Source organism: Equus caballus, chromosome 15, assembly GCF_041296265.1.
Source record: "Equus caballus isolate H_3958 breed thoroughbred chromosome 15, TB-T2T, whole genome shotgun sequence".
Classification (NCBI taxonomy): Eukaryota; Metazoa; Chordata; class Mammalia; order Perissodactyla; family Equidae; genus Equus; species Equus caballus.
The window spans coordinates 31,626,943-31,642,773 of NC_091698.1; the positions used below are offsets into that span (position 1 = coordinate 31,626,943).

The 15,831-nt window shown below is 50.1% G+C and overlaps 1 protein-coding gene across 11 annotated transcripts in view; it reads right to left on the bottom strand.

Moving 5' to 3' along the window:
- The window catches only part of PAX8 (paired box 8), a 59,083-nt gene extending 51,616 nt beyond the window's left edge, over nucleotides 1–7,467 (bottom strand). For 10 of the 11 annotated variants that reach the window (XM_023618752.2, XM_023618750.2, XM_023618753.2 and 7 more), the window contains exons 1-2: nucleotides 7,334–7,452; nucleotides 6,875–6,982 (exon numbers count right to left, since the gene is read on the bottom strand). In XM_023618752.2, coding sequence (XP_023474520.1) covers nucleotides 6,875–6,899 — 25 coding nt within the window. In that variant the 5' untranslated portion in view covers nucleotides 6,900–6,982; nucleotides 7,334–7,452. Of the gene's footprint in view, nucleotides 1–6,874; nucleotides 6,983–7,333 lie in introns of all 11 variants that reach the window. The other variant, XM_023618754.2, reaches the window with a different exon arrangement.
- Between the last annotated feature and the right edge of the window lie 8,364 nt (nucleotides 7,468–15,831).

The following is a 15,831-nucleotide window of genomic DNA, read 5'->3' on the forward strand; positions in this document are numbered from 1 at the left end:
AGTGGCTGATCATCTCCTTCCTCCTTACAGTGACTTTTAGGAGGAACATCCAGATAGGGACCACTTCTCCCACTTTGCAGATGCGAAGACTGAGAAGTTCCCTGAAAAAGGATCTATTTTAATTGAGCTGGAGAGTTAGGGGTACTGAAAAGGAAAGCAAGCTGATAGACTGATAGTCCTGCCTGTTTCTCTTAGTACAGGCCCTTGTGCCTTCTCACCAAGGGTTCTGGCTTGAGTTCCCAATGGAGGTGCAAGTGTGAACCATCTATGCTGCAAGGAGTTTTGATGAGCTGGACTTGGGAAGGTAGGCAGTGGAAAGGGGGGCTGGGGTCAGATCAACCTCTCTGAGCATCAATTCCCTTCTCTTCTGTAAAAATGTCAATAACAATATCTGCCTGCCAGAGTCCTGAGAATTAAATGAAACGATGGATGAAACAACCCTCAGAGATAATAACTACAGCCTCTGTTTACTGAGGGCTCCCTGAGTGCCAGGGTCTGTTCAGCTCTTGTGTGTGGGTTCTCTCTCTTTGGCTATAAAAATGGCATTGGCAGAGCTGCGGGGCTGTGGGCTGGCTGTGCTGAGCCTTGGTGACACTTGGCATCTTCTATGCCATTCAGGACTACAGAATATCCCCAAGAATAAACACAGAGACAGGACCCAAATACCCATGGCGGCCTCCTGAACTTCCCTCCCTTTGATCTGGGGCATGCCTCAGTAAGGAGACTCTGGTTTCCACCCAGGCCCATTCCTGAGGAAGGAGCCCCAGTCCAGGCAAAGCCCAGACTCAGTGACACGACTTGTGGGTTAGAACAGAGATCTTCCTGTGAAGACTTTTCTGGTCTGTGGCCCATGTGAGAGATATTTGCTCATCGTGTTTCTACCTGGCCGAGGGAGGGATCCAGAGGGGCTTTCAGAAACCTAAATGGCTTGTCAGCCCTAACTCTGGACCTGAGGAAATGATTATGAACCCTCGAAGGTCTATTTGGAAGTGTCATGACCACAGATAAATAAGGAAAGGCAGAAGCCTCTGCCCACCCCATCTGACCCAGAGACTCCATCCTGGGGTCACTGACCATGGACTGGATGAACTGGGATTGGCCTGGGGGGGCGAAGTTTTCAGGAAGCAGGAGATGCCTGGATTCTTGTTCTTTATAGTCCTTCCTCCAAAGAGAAGAATCTAGAACCTCTGTTGGAAGCAGTCATTACACACATTTCTTAGGCAGAATGCCTTTGAGCTCCCTCTCCAAAAACACCTGGGCTGAGGTGTTTCCGTCTGGACCCAGAAAGAATCACTCCCCCAAAAACTGAGTGTGGGGGTGCATTCTCCCCTTTTAGAGGGTATTTTACACCCTCAAGTTCTGTCTCTGAAGGGAGTCGGGGCTGGTGGGGGCCAGTGACTCTGCCTTTCCCCACGTTCCCACTAAAATAAAAGCAAACACAGTCCAGAATGGGGGCTCATTCCTCTGCCTCCTCCTTTTAAAATCATCTTTTTTTCCTTAAACAAAATTGTTTCTTTTATCTTTCAGCTCCTTGTGTCCTCAGAACCACAGAGCTCAAAGCTTTCTCAGCGCAACTGAGAACTCGGCACCTCTTGGATTGATAAGTAGAGCAGCTTTAAAATGCTTAGAACTGAAGACAGACCAACTGTGGCGAGAGAAAGTAAACACATCCATGCACCAGTCAACCCTAGCAAGCTCCTCGCTGAGATTACAAACTGCGCTTCCTGCCTGAGCCGGCTAGGATGCTGGGGCAGGCTGGGGGAGAAGGGGGCAGAGCCACAAGGCAGACTCCTCTGCCTCAGTCAGTTGTGCCCCAGAGGAGAGGGGTCGCTTGGGAGTCCGCTCAGGACCGGGTTTGGATGTTCCTAAGCATAGCAGACTCTGCCAACGTGTCCCCCATTGGTTTCACACTTGGAAATGTCCCAAGAGAGGACTGGCATCATTCTTCTGATCTGAAAGGGGTTCCTCTCTCTTATCCCCACGTTCTTTGTGCGCAGGTGAAATTCGCCGGTGAGAGAATTGGGATTTTTCACAAAATAGAATGTGATTGCTACATAATTTGATGTGAATATTTGAGGAACTTTTCCTATGAAAAATATATACCTTAAACACTCCTCCCCAAACACACACGCACAAATTGTTTTTATGAGAACCAATTAATAAATGCTAATTCATTCAGGCATATCTCCACTAAATTACTGTTTCATTTAATTGCGGGGGAATTTTCCATTACTAAACTCTCCCTTGCTGATTTTTTTTTGCATTATTTATATATTTTTTCAGTTTCACTAATAGTGAGGTTGGTATGCGATATTATCTGCTGTTTGTGCGTCTTAAATTTCTTTTTTCATTTAAAACGTTTCCTCATTCTTTCAGCTCCACGTAATCTGGGAGAAACATCATTAAAAGGAGACAAGATTTTAGACATAAATGATTGAAAAAGGCACCAGCTGAAATTAACCCGACAGGAGCGCATCTTGTCTGATGGTGCTTCTCTCATTTGAGGCGTGCAGGAGTGTGCGCGAGTGTGTCTCCGCTTTGGGCTAGTGTGCAAATGTTTTCCTATGTCAATGAGTCACGAGTCTATCTATGAAAAGATTGTGGGTACACAACTAGGGATGAAGATCACAAGGGCTTTAATAATAAAAATAAACAAGACTCAAATCTCTTTCTAAGTCTCAGAGCACAATGCATATTATCTTGCTTTCTTTTTGTGGACTCCAAATTCAGACTTTGACACCTAGACACCCAAGATCCACACCAGCCAGCTCCCTAAGATCTTGCTTCTTTTTATGCACAGGAAAGTGGGGAGTTTCTGGTGCTGGTTAGGGGTTGTGTAGGGGCTGTGGTAGAGATTGTGTTCCAAAGGGTGTGTTTTGAAGGAGAATTTCGATTTTCTTATATTGAATGGCAAAGGTTCCATGTACCTGGCTACCTTCCTTTCTGAAATAAGTTCTTTCATTTTTATTCTCTCCAGCCACCTTCTCCCTTTCTCTCCTCCCCCTCCCCCATCACCTCCTTTCAGAGTCTTTCTTTTTCTCTTTATTCTTTCCCTTCCTTCTCTCTTTCACAGTAAAATATTCTGGAGGATGTGAATGATTAAACTGTTTACTCCGAGGTTTAGGTATGAAAAGGCATGTCACTCGTAAGTAAAGTTTCACCTTTATACCCAGCTCTATCAATAATTACAGAACAAGGATGACCATTAGTAAATCTTTCTTACAATTAGCTCTTACGAAAATGATCCCATTTATTCTGAGTATATTGAGTTCTATTGATCTTACTTTTTACAAAAATTAATTACAAAGCAGAGTAACCTACCCCGAAAAGAAGTCAGCAGATAAAGGGACTCTGAGTTTCCACGGGAAAATGTATACCCATCAAACAAGTACCGCACAAAAATTAGAGATTTGAGGCCATAAATAGAAAGTTTTGACATATTGTTATAATAGTAGATGCTCTCCTTTGAACCAAAATATCTCTTAATAATCAAAATTCCATGAGATTGATTTTTGTGTTTTCCTCCACTTCCTTTGTCCTCTTCAGCAAAATTAGGCAGAGTCCTTTTGGGTATAGACGGATAAAATTAATTAACTTTCCTTCCACCCCCAAAAATCCTCCCAAATAAATGCTTCCAATAGACATCAAAAAAGTGTCAATTAGAAATAATTACTTCTTATCAATCAGTGGGGCAATTAAAGTGACAAAGCTTGAAAAGATACTTATCTTAAAACTAATTCACAAGGTAGCTAAATTATCTCCTAATTAACTTGCACTGAGGAGGGTGGCAGGATGGACCATCTTGAAACAAAGATGAATTGAGGAACCCCAATACCTCTTTATGTTCTTCCAGACTGTGTCCCATCCTGAGAAGACCTTATTTTCAACCCAGGCGAGAAACCTGGGAAGAAAAGAGACCCTTCCCAACTGCATTTGGCGCCCTTTCCTACTTTCTAAAACCAGGAGGAGGGAGGGCGGCTTTACATCTGAGATCTAGGAAGCTAGAGGCATGTTCCTCCTTGATCTTAAACCTCATTTTACCACTTGAATAATCTATTTTCAGGAGCTGGGTTTCAGCAAGTTATTGCACATAACTTTTAATGACAACCTACTTGCTTTTACTAAACTCTCTCAATGATACAGTATTATTGACATTTCATATTTATGTGGTTTCTCAATATTTATCGTTTCTCAATAGCTTGAATATTTAAAAAAAATGTTTTGGTTTCAGAGAATCTTTGTTCCCTGATGCTGCAAAATTCCCAGCGCATTTTACGGAAGGGTCAGCCCAGTGCTGACCAGCGCACGTTAGAATAATTCCTTATTCGCTCTCCATATCCTTTCAGAATAAAGTTGTAGAGAAAAAGGAAGATCTCTCGGCAAAGCCAGATCCGCCAAGAGTGAGCCGAGGGTGAGCTGCGGCGGCCGGCGGCAGAGGCCGCGCAGGAAACTTTTTTGATGGTCTCGGGTTATTAGAAACGGTGCGCTCGGCCTCTCTCGCGCGAAAAGCCCCCGGGCCGCCCGCGCCCCGGGATCCCGCTCCGGAGAAAACTTCAGTGGGTGCTCTCCCGGCAAAGCCGAACTCGGAAATGGAAATGCCTGGGGGAAGGGGGGAAACTGCTAAAACCTAAGAGAGAAATGGGCTTATAAAAACAGGAGGGTCAGCTTATGATTTTAGCTCCAAATATAGGTAACAGCGTCAAGTAAATCGATCAGAAAGGCACGGGGTCTCTCCTCCAGGTTTGCCGAGAGAGGAATTAGAAAAGAATCAGGGCACAGCTTTGACCCGTCTGAGCTGTGTTTTAGGCAATTTTCTTCTGCTTTATTAACATTAAATTAGACTAAAGGAGAAAGTCTCATGCTTCCGGGCTTCGGCTGTATTTATTTGCTTTGGGAAGGGTCTAGAAAAAGCCCCTCTACCTCCCCTAGACGGAAAAATACCTCTGCCCCTGGCCCTGCCGGGGGTGGACGGCCCCATCCCCAAACCCAAGCGCGATTCGCATCTGAACTAAAGGGAAAACGGCGCCTTACCATCTGGGCCTGTTGCTGATTAAAAATAAAGTAAAAATAAATCGTGTCTTTTTCTCTTCCTTCTTTTATTCCCATTTATTCTAATGAGTGCTTCTGGAATGAAAATAAGTAGCGAAAACAAAATCAAGCCACCCCGAGGGGCCGTGACCTCGTCTTATTTGTTGAGCAGCGACAGAGGGAAAGGGTCTGGTCCAGCACGGCAAATGCGAGGTCCGAGAGCACCCACTCCTACCACTGCCAGAAGGTCAGCGGAAGGTCGGGGTGGGTGAGAGGGGAAAGATCGAACCGGGGAACGGAGCGGAAGCGGCCGGGACCAGCCTGCCGTGGGATCCGGCACCAGACACCGCTCGCTCGGCCACGGAGACGGTCCGGATCCCCAGGCCGGCCGACGTCTGTTATTGTACCCTTTGCTGGCTAAAGACTAAGAGGCTAAAACCTGGTCCTGGCCTCAGAAAGTGGTCAAGGAGCTTGCGCGGTGCCCAAACGCAGTTGGATAGGGGGTGCCAGGCAGTTCCGCTTGGTCCCCTGCTCGCCAACCCCGCCGCTCCCAGGAAGGGCCGCGAGGTCTCTGCTCCGCGCCCCTGAAGCGGCCCCGCACCCGCAGAGGGCAGCCGGGACGGCTGTGACCCCACTCACGCAGGGGAACGGGGTGGGGAGGGAGCGTACTGCTGACTCTGTCTCTGGTCCTAGGGAGAACCGGCATGAGAAACCTTCTGGAGCCCTGGGGGCTTCCCTGCACCTCGTACAGTGGCGCCTCGGCCCCCTGGACCCGAGACTGCGCGGCGCAGCTCGGACCCGCGGCGCTCTGGGCTAAATTGAGATCTCAGCCGCGCGCCGCGCCCGATCCGACCCTCCTTATTATAACAAATGTCCGGTTTGCCGAGCGGGACTTCATATTCGCCGAGAATTCATCTGAAATATTGATTTCCTCTCACTTCGCCTGCCCAAATCGATAGCGCTGCGCCCTGGCCCCATAAATCGCCTTCCCCGCAGCCGGCCCGACTCCATCCATCACCGCGGGCCGGGCCGCGCCTCTGCCTGCTATCCACACTTGCTGTGCGCCAGGGCGGCCATGCCCACCTCGCCGACCGGCGCTGACCCTAGGGCTCCTTCCCAGCACAGGCTAGCCGGCACGGGCCAGGAAGTGGGGAGGATCAGGCGCCGCAGCCAGGGACCCCAAGCGCTTTGAAGGCCCTGGGCCCGGGCGCCCCGAGGAGGGGTTTCGGCCCCGGAGGCAGCTCAGTCCTCACAGGCCGGATGCCCCGCGCGCGGCTCCCCGCCTGCCCAGTACTCGGCAAGGAGGAGTCCGGAAGCACCTGAGTGCACTCACGGCTCCCAGGCCCCCGGACCACGGGCTCCTTTCCCGTTGGGTTGAGAGGTGCGCGGGGCTCACGGTCCCGCCCGGGGAGCCACGGGCAAGAGCTGCGCGCCCCCGGGGACGAGGGCTTGGAGGTCGCGGGTAGGGGAACCGCAAGTCCAGCACCGGCGCGGCCCAGGGCCTGAGAGCGCGCAGGATGCCCACTCTAATGGGCCATGCAAAACGGGGGTAGGGCGCGAAGGACACCCCTTTGATCCCCACGGAGAGCTGCTCACCGCTCCGTGTGGTCTGCAGAAACCAAGGCCTGGGGAGGGCGGCTCTGCCGGGCCGAGGGGGACCCCAGGGCCCGGGAGCGGCGAGGCAGCCGCAGTGGACAGCCAGGCCCGAGGCGCCCCCAGCTGCGTCCCCACGTAGGTGGGCCCCGGGAGCCCGGAGCGTACGCTCCCCAGCCCCACCGACCCGAGCGCGCGCACGGACGCACGGCGACGCGGGGGCTCGGGGGTCCTGGCCACGCCGCCTTCTTACCGGATCTGATGGAGTTGTGAGGCATCGCCGGGGAGTCGCTCGCAGCCCGCCGAGGACTCAGGGCTTTCTCACGCAGGTCCCTGCCGCGCCCGCCGCCACGTCGCTGCCCTGCATAGACCCAGGGGAAGGGGCATAAGATTCCATGTCCGTCGCTTTAGACCTCCTCCCTAGGCCCTATCCTTTAGACTTTCGTCGCGTGGCAGGAGCCGGACGATTTTTAGGCGAAGTGTGGCCAACCTCAGCCTGGCCTAACTAACACATGCCTGTCCGGAGGATACGGGATTGGGGGTCCGCCAAGGAAGCCCCAGACTCCAGCCCGTGTGCCCTCTTCCTCTGCCGCCCCAGCCTCAGCCAGCTTCAACTTGGGAGAGAAAAGGCTGCCAGGCTTCCTGGGACCCTCTCCCTTCTCGAATCACCCCCTCCCGCAGTCAGCTGTGAGCCAACCCCTGGGCAGCATACCTGGCCGGCTGGCCGCAGGCCCTCACTGCCTGGGTCCGCCCGCGAGGGTGCCCTGGGCCCCGAGTCTCTCCTGGTTGCGAAGTTTGTTCCCATCCACCCGGCATCGCCGACCGGTTTTATCCCGCCAGGGCACTGAGAGATGGGTCTGGAGAGGCTCGCAGGCCTCGGATTGGCTGGCTCGGTGCAGGGGGGTGCAGGAAGGGGAGGCTTTTGCAAGGGGGACATGGCTGAGTGGACTCAGGAGTTAGAAACACTCGCTGGAGCTTCTGTTTCCAGCGGAGAAAGGAGAGGGAGGCAGCTGAGTCCTCACTCAGCAGGCCTGGAAATATTCGAGGAGTGGGAGGTGGAGGCCTCGGGGCCTGAGGATGAGGGTCTCTGGGTCCTCCTGGAGTCACCCACCACCAGAAGTGAGAGAAGTGGCCGCCCTAGGACACCCTGTGTCCCCCCTCTCCTGGTGTGCTCATGAGAAAGCGGCTTTTTCTTTTACACTAGGGAACTTTTGTTTTTATGCCTGGTTCTTAAGGTGGAAGCTTGCTCATGGGGCTGGAGGCTGGATGGGCCACCTTCTCACCACTGCTGTGGACCTCTTCCAGGGCAGAACCCGGAACAGTCCCAAACCCATTCCCTCCACATGGCCCAGACAGGGTCCACACCCTCACATTGTTAGGTTAATGAAAGTCATCACATAGCCTGTTCCACAGGGACTCCTCTCTCCTCCCAAACAGGCAGCCATCAGCCCTCTTTCCTGTTCCTTGAGGGTTTTGAACTTGGGAGACGAGTTCAGAGGACCAGAGTGAGGGCCTAGATTTCACCTCAACAAGGAGGGGTGTTAGAATAGGATAGGATGAGCTGACCTCTATCTAGACTTGTCTGCAGGAATCAGCAGCCGCGGGGAAGTGGGGGGCGTGAGTGTGGAGAAGAAGGGGTCTTTTGGGTGGAAAACCGAAGATGTTAGTGGTGGCAAAAACTCCCCCCTCCTTCCTCACAGGTCTTCTCTTCTGTCAGGGAAGAGAGGCTCAGGGAGGATTGTGTGTGGGAACGCATGTCTGGAGCACCTGCAGGCCAGTGGGGCAAGGCCCGGATGCTCCCCCAATCTCAAGCCAGACTTCTGGACTCAGGATCACAGCTGAGAGACAGCGATGCTCCCTGGTTTGAAGGGGCTGTGCTGCCTGGAGGAGCTGCTCTGGGATACAGTGGCCAGAGGTGTAGGTGAGAGGGAGGGGAAGGGGCAGAGGAAGTGGGGTTATTCAGGGGACATGTGTGTATGTGTGTGTGCGTGAATGTACACAATTTTTCTTAATTAAAAAAGGTTTTACTTTTCAGGTTAATCCCTCCTCTCGCCTGGACTTTCTTGTTTCTCAATTTAGCAGGAATGAATCGTTTTGTGAAAAGAAAAAGAATACGTATGTCCCTAAGTGGATCCTCCACATTTGTAAATGTCTTTGAAGAAAAACAATAGGTGCTTGATTGTTTTAAAGCTTTCTCCAAAATTGTTATTAAAAATTGCTCTGTGATTTCCAAAGTTCCAGATATTCCACTTCTCTGGTCGGAGTCCCTGGAGAGAGAAGATGGAGGTAGACCTTGGAGTGAGTCCCACCAACCCCACAGGCCAGTTCGCCACTCTGGCCCCTGTCCTGCTGTTGTAGGGGAGTCGCGGCGTGTGGAGGCCGTGGCAGAGACTCTGACCATCCGTGCTGTCCTCCCACCAGGCAGCAGTACCCCAGGGTGAGCCCTCATCCAAACAGTTCTGCAAACCTCCGAGGGCCTACCCAAGCCGAGGGCCTGCGAGCACCGATAACCGTGGAAACTCATGCATCCATTCTCACCAAGGCTTTTCTCCTTCTCAGCAAAACAAACCCCCCTCCTCATTTGTGGCAATAGTTCTCAAAGGGCCAAAATGGCAAGTTGTCAAAACATTCCTGTCCCATTTGTGAGCTCATTTTTTAAAAATTATTTTAATATGAAGGCTTATGTGCAAAAAACACACCCAAACACCTTGAGAGCACCCCCTCCGCAGACTGCAGGTGACATAGCAGATGACCAGGGGGTGCTCCTCAGAGAAGTCCTAGAGCCAAGAGGCCAACCAGCCGTAAGAGCACAGTGAGCCCCATGACCTCGTGGTCTGGCCCAGCTTTCTAATTACAGTGGGGAATCAGGCCTGGGGTTCTTGCTACTTTCTAATTCTCTCCAACCAAGGCCAGGAAAGTGGTTATTAATCAGTACCCCAACTCTTTGGGGTCGGTCTCCTCCTCTGCAAAATGAAGAGGTTGAAACGATGACTTTTATCACAATTTTTTCTCTCGAACTTTGAAAATCCATGATTCTTTTAGTTAGGATTGCAAATCTCAAGCCTTCCTTTGATGTGACTTAAAATTTCAAAGTGAATTCGGCATCATGACTAAGAGACTCTCAGATCAATGGGAAATTCAGAACACACTTTTTAAAACCAACGCCTTCTCCTCCAGCCCTTCTTCTCAGATTTGATGCCCAAGATGCTTTCATGCTGAGATTATCAGCTGGCAACCTGTGGTTTAAGCCCAGTTACATTTTTTTTTTTTAACTCAAGGTTTTTCCCAGAAAATTTAATTACTTGCCAATATGAAAATAAATAGAGAAAAGAGAATAACTCTGCTTGCCTTTAAAAATTTGACAGATCTGGCCACAGATCTGACTATTTCTCTGTGGAAATGAGTATTCTTTCAGGGTTTAACATTCAAAGAGTTTAATACACATCCCGGGTAGCTGCCTCACTCCAGTTGAGTATTCTGATTTTTTAAATTCTAAGTTGAGCTGCTGTGCCTTCAGAAGATGACGTTTCTTTCCAGGATTCAGCTGAAATCCTTTGGGTTGGTGGTAGGGTTTGTCAGGGACAAGAAGGAGGGTGTCCCTAGATGTGGGATTTTTGGCGCTAAAACTGAACTGTCTCAGGCAAACCAGGGTAAGTTGGTCATCCTAGCTGATAGAATTGGGAAGGAGGGTGGTTTGGGGTCTTTTATAAGCAGCTCAGAGTTTATACTGACTACCGGGCTAGGTGTTTAATTGCACAAGTGGAATCCTACCAGCTTCTGGCTCAGGCTACTTGGCCCCTTGAACTCCAGCGTGGTCCATGGGTCTCTCTCCCTCACGCCCATGTACCCCAGGAGAGGCAGCCGGGGACTACCTCCTCCCTTTTGACATGAAGTCTCAGAAGTTTCTCTGTGCAGAGTGATGAGAGGCCAGCCTTGGGGGAAGATCCCTGCCGCCAACAACCCTCCTTGCCTAGCTGCCATGCAACCTTCCCCTACACGGTAAACAATTCCTGGGACAGAAGTGCATCCTTTGAGGAGGGAATAGCGGCTCCCTACTTTGAATTAGAAGGTGAGTGCTGCAGCCATGGCTATGTGAAATGAGACCATTTTCTTTCCCGGAGCCTGGGTTTCCTTTTCTGTAGGATGTGGGTGCAGGTGGGGAGGGGAAGGCCATCTCATAGCTTTGTTGTGAGGATGAACAGAATGGTGAATTTTGTGAAAGCCCTTTGAAAACGACAGCTCTGTACAAAAGTTAATTATTATTAGACAACAAAGGCAGGGCAATGCTTCCAAGAAGAGCGGAGTTAAAACTCCTTTAAAATTATGCTGTAGAAGTCAATTCCTTTAATCCTTTCCCAAAAGCACTGTGAGTTTTTCAAACAGCCTTCTGAGCCCCTGGGTGATGGATAAGTGAGCCTTAGGACGGGAAAGGGCCAGCGAGTATGCCCTGTGGGTTTAGGGTGGGTGTGGGGGCCACTGTGGGGGCAGGGGTGTCTGTGCCGGGAGCAATGAATACCCTGTGACCCAGAAAGAGGGCAGCAGAGCCAATGGCAGAAGGGGAGAGCCAGCGCCACGGCAGAGCTTCCAGCCTCTCTGACTTCACTGTTTGGCAGAGGGCAAGAAGTGCTCAGAACATAGGCAGTTTTCGCTCCACCCTTGCCCCTCATAGACTTGCCCAATGGTGCCTCAGCCACATGGGATTTCTACCCTGTCCCCACACCTCAGGAAATGGCCGACAGCCTGCCCCCAGGCCTCCTGGTGGCTGTTGCAGAGAATCAATCATTAATTACCCCGTGCTCCTCCCTCCTCCCCCAGGCTTTCAAAACACAGAAATAGAAATACAGGTCCTGGCAGGTGAAAGCAAAGGGCCACTGGTTGTGGAAAGCAGTTTGGAAAAAGCCACCTGTGGCATGCGTCCAATTGATTTTGCATTGGAGATGGGTCCTGGGCACCTGTCTCTCTACAGCCCCTTGGTGGCTGCCACCTGGGGTACCAGGAGGAGATCCGGTGTTTCCCGGGTTGGGTGGGAAAGAGCTGTACCGGGGAAGCAGAGAGGAAGGTGACAGATGGAGGGGAAAGAAGCAATGTATAGAGGGGATAATACAGGTCCGTTTCTTTTTTCTAGTTTTAATAGTTTTTAAAAAGTTACAAATAATGAGCTAGGCTCTTTTGCAACCCATTTTGCAGATGAGAAAAAGGAACACGTCTCAATTACTCAGCTGGTAGGTGGATGACTCAGTGTTCAAATAAGCACTAGTGACCCAGGCCTTACCTTAGGTGTTCAAAATTCTGCTCACCCCAGCCTGGTTCCTCCCACTCCCCAGCAGCACCTACCCGCTTCCCATCAGGAAGGAAGGTTCTGGAACCCAGGGAGTTGCCAAGGTGAGGTCAGACCCCCAAGGCCAGAAAACTTTCCTGCCACAGGAGAGGAGAGCAGCTCACTCAGCAGGAATGCCCTCCCCTTGGCCAGGCCCCTGCGGTCCATTCCAGAACAGCAGGAGTCAGGGCACAAGAATCCTCTCAGGCCAATGCCAGGGCACTGGAGGGGGCTGCCTTCCTGACAGCTGTCCCTGGGGAGGCACCGAGGAAAAAACCCACGACTCTTCATCAGACTCAGGCTTGGCTTTGTTTTCCGTGGCCAGAGGTTCCGGCTGTTTGCACAAACCACAGACCAGAGCATGGCCTCCCCTAACCCTTGGCAGTGCCCAGGGCCCTGATGAAAGGATCAGAGACCCTGGTGGTTGGGGAGGGGGAAAAGGGGAGAAGTTGAGCGATAGAGAAGGTTCAGGAGATGTAACCTGCCTTTTGCCCCCAGCCTTCACTGCCTGCCCCCGGGAAGGCTTCTAGCGTTCCTAGCAGAGCCATCCTGGGTGCTTTGCTTCACCTTGGGCCTCGGCTCGCCCCAAGACTCTCCTGCCAGCTGGACCTCTTGCATGATGCTGCAGACTGTGCAGCCTCTGCCTTCCCTGCGTTTGGAGGAGCAGCCCAGAGGGTTTAGGGTTTTGGGCTCCCATTTCTGTCTCCATGCTCCAGTGCCCCAGGGATGGGGCCATCCTGACTGTTCTATAGCTCCCATACTAGGACGGACTCACCATCATCTTGAGGGAATGCTAAGCATGGCATTTCCTTCTAATAACAACAGCTACCTCTACTATTATTTGCTAAGTATTACTAAATGCTAGGGATGGTTGAGTGCCTTATTACATATAACCCCATTTATTTTCCACAACACCCAATGAAACCGAGTTTTGAGGCAACTGGGGTATTGAGGTTGCTCTGGGTCACCCCACTGCTAAGCGGTAGAGCCAGGATCTGAATTCAGGCTCATCTAAGACACGAGCTAGTATTCTCTCCACTACTCGAGGGGGTGTTTCCAGGGCACGGACAGCTGTAAAAGCTCCAAGAAAGTTATTGGAATAAACTAGAAAGAGTCTTGTTTGTCAGTTTCAGGGGCCACCAGTGGCCTATTGGGAAGAAGCTCGACCCCTGGTAATGAGACTTACACTTCCTAGGCCCTGAGAGAGGACAGGTAAATGAAAGAATGCAAAGAAATCAAAGGTTGAGGTCACAGCAAGTCCCACTTCTCCCTGATGAATTCCCGCGCTCTTGGCAAGACGCACACATAGAACACGTGCAAAGTGCACACACACAACACGTTTGTGGCAAGAATGAGCAAATCATCCACCTATACATTCTCCTTTTTCTTTTTTTTCAGCTTTATTGAGGGACAATCCACAAGTAAAATGGTAAGATATTTAAGGTATACATCGTGGTGATTTGATAAATGCATACACTGTGAAATGATTCCTACCAGCTGGTTAATTAACACTTTCATCACCTCACATATTTATCTTTTTTTTTAGTGTGAACATTTCAGTTCTACTCTCCTAGCAAATTTCAATGATATAATGCAGTGTTATCAATTTTAGTCACCATGCTTTACATTAGATCCTCAGACCCTAAACCTATGCGTTTTTCCAAATTTTGTTTTAAAATTTTCCATTTTAGGCACATCATCTTTCATTTGTCCTAAACTCCTCTCCTTTGAACCTCATGGAATGTGCTGTGGCCCTGATGATTTCTGTTTGTCTCGTCCACATTCCCTATCACTTTCTAGACTTTGATCCCATCTGCTCTGAGACTTCATTTGTCCAAGTAGGATCACTTCCCTCTGGCTCACTTGAGAGGAGAGAGTCCAGAGTCCTGGAAAAGGATCTTTTCTCCCTTGAATCCTGGTACTTGCCCTTGCAGAATGCAGAGACCATGTAGGAATCATAACTGAGAGGCTGGGAAACTGGCAGCCAAAGCTGGAATCCTGGCACATTCCTTAACTGGCTGTGTGACCTTGTGCCAATCACCCAACTTCTCTGAGCTGAAGTCTTTGAGTCTGAGAAGTGAGACTAATAAGGGTACTTCTCTTGTATTATATTGAGATGATTCAGTCAGATTAAGTGCTTGGGGCACAGTGGGTGCTCAATAAATGTTAGTGTGAAAGTAAAACTAGCCACAATAAAGATGATGGAGAAGTGTTGCTCATAGACCTTGGGGTGGTGTCACTGTCACCATACTCAGGACACCAAGAGACACTCAGAGGTACCAAAGGTGATAAGAGGGTGAGGGGACTGGGAAGAAGGAGAACTGAACTTGGTCCTGAGACAACTGGAGCACCAAGTCTCTGGGCTTATGCGAGCTGCTTCCTCCCACCCCCGTCTCTGGTTGCGCACCCACTGGGGCTCAGGCCTCTGTCCTCCAGAGCGCCCAAGACTGCACTCACGGGCCAGACCCTGCTCCACCGCCCGAAGGGGCTGCCAAGTTCTTCAGCCTGAGAACTCTCCTCCCAGAGTGTTCCTGTGGCTTTGCGGGTGGAGTCCAGAATATGAGACACCATTCCTGGGAGGCATGCCATTCTGGACCTGTGATTCTTCAGGCTCAGCTTCGTAGTGGGTGATGTCTGACCTCGCTGCCACTTTCTGATTCACTGAGAAGCCTGTCTTATTTAATTTTCTCCCTCTCTCTTTCCTTCCTTCCTCTTCCTTCGTGTATTTATTGATAGCTTATATATATAATATATCATAAATAATTCAAACAGTGATGACAGATGCCTCCCTTCTTGCCTTCCCTTTCTTAGCCTGAGGGAACCTTGTTATCTGTTTGACACTTGTCCTTCCAGACCTTTTCTATTCATACCTTGTGTCTGTTACTGGAGAAATCATGGCCTTCATTTTTAGGAGTGTGCATTTTAGCACACATAGCAGCATGCTGTACATAAGTCTTGCTCTGCAAGTTGCTTTTATTCACTTGACAATGTCTTGAACATCTTTCCACATCAGGACATATAGCTCTACCTTCTTCCTTTTAACTTTTCCATCATAGTCCAAAATACAGATAGAATGTAGTCTAAGTAACTGTCCCCCATTTGATGAATATATACCTTGCATCTTCTTTCCTATCAAATTTGTTCTGCAATGAACTCCTTGTGCACACGTGTGAATATTTTCCTGGAGAAATTGGAAAAGAGAAATGGAATTGTGGGAGCACAGGGTGGGCACCTACAAAATGGGCATGGACCACTTGACTTCCCACCAGCCTCACTTGGCTTCTTTTCTCATTGCTTGACTATCCCTTTAAAGGTTGAAAGTAAGCAGGTTGGGCAGAGTAAGAAGCTGGTATCTGTGAGGTTTCCTAATCCAGGCTCATTGCCGTTCTCTAGGCAGTGACCAAGGTGTACAGAAGCTCAGGGTGGGCATCCGACTTGGGAACGCTCTTCATCCTGAGAGCATTCTTGACTGCTCAGAACTAACCAGGGAAGAAAGAGAGGAGGAGCTCAGCCCCCTGGGGTCCCAAGGCCACCTTCACAGGTCAAATTGGGTGACTGAGTTCTGTGTTATGGTCTCTCCTTCAGGATTCAAGAGACAGCTGGACACCCATGCTTGAGACTCAGTCTCTCCATTCCGGAGCCTGAAGTGGTGTGAACTCAAAGTAAGACAGACCTGAGGTTGTGACACAGCTGTGCCCTGAGCTGTGTGATCTTGGGAAAGTCACTTATCTACTCTGGTTCTCTGGTCCTTCATATTTAGCAAAAAATGCATATAATATTCACATCCTATCAGTAGAGTGGTATGAACATGATTTGTAAACTGCTAAGAAATGGAGAAATGTGAGGGATGATGAATTTGAAGCAATAATGATGATGAATATAATGCCAGGGTT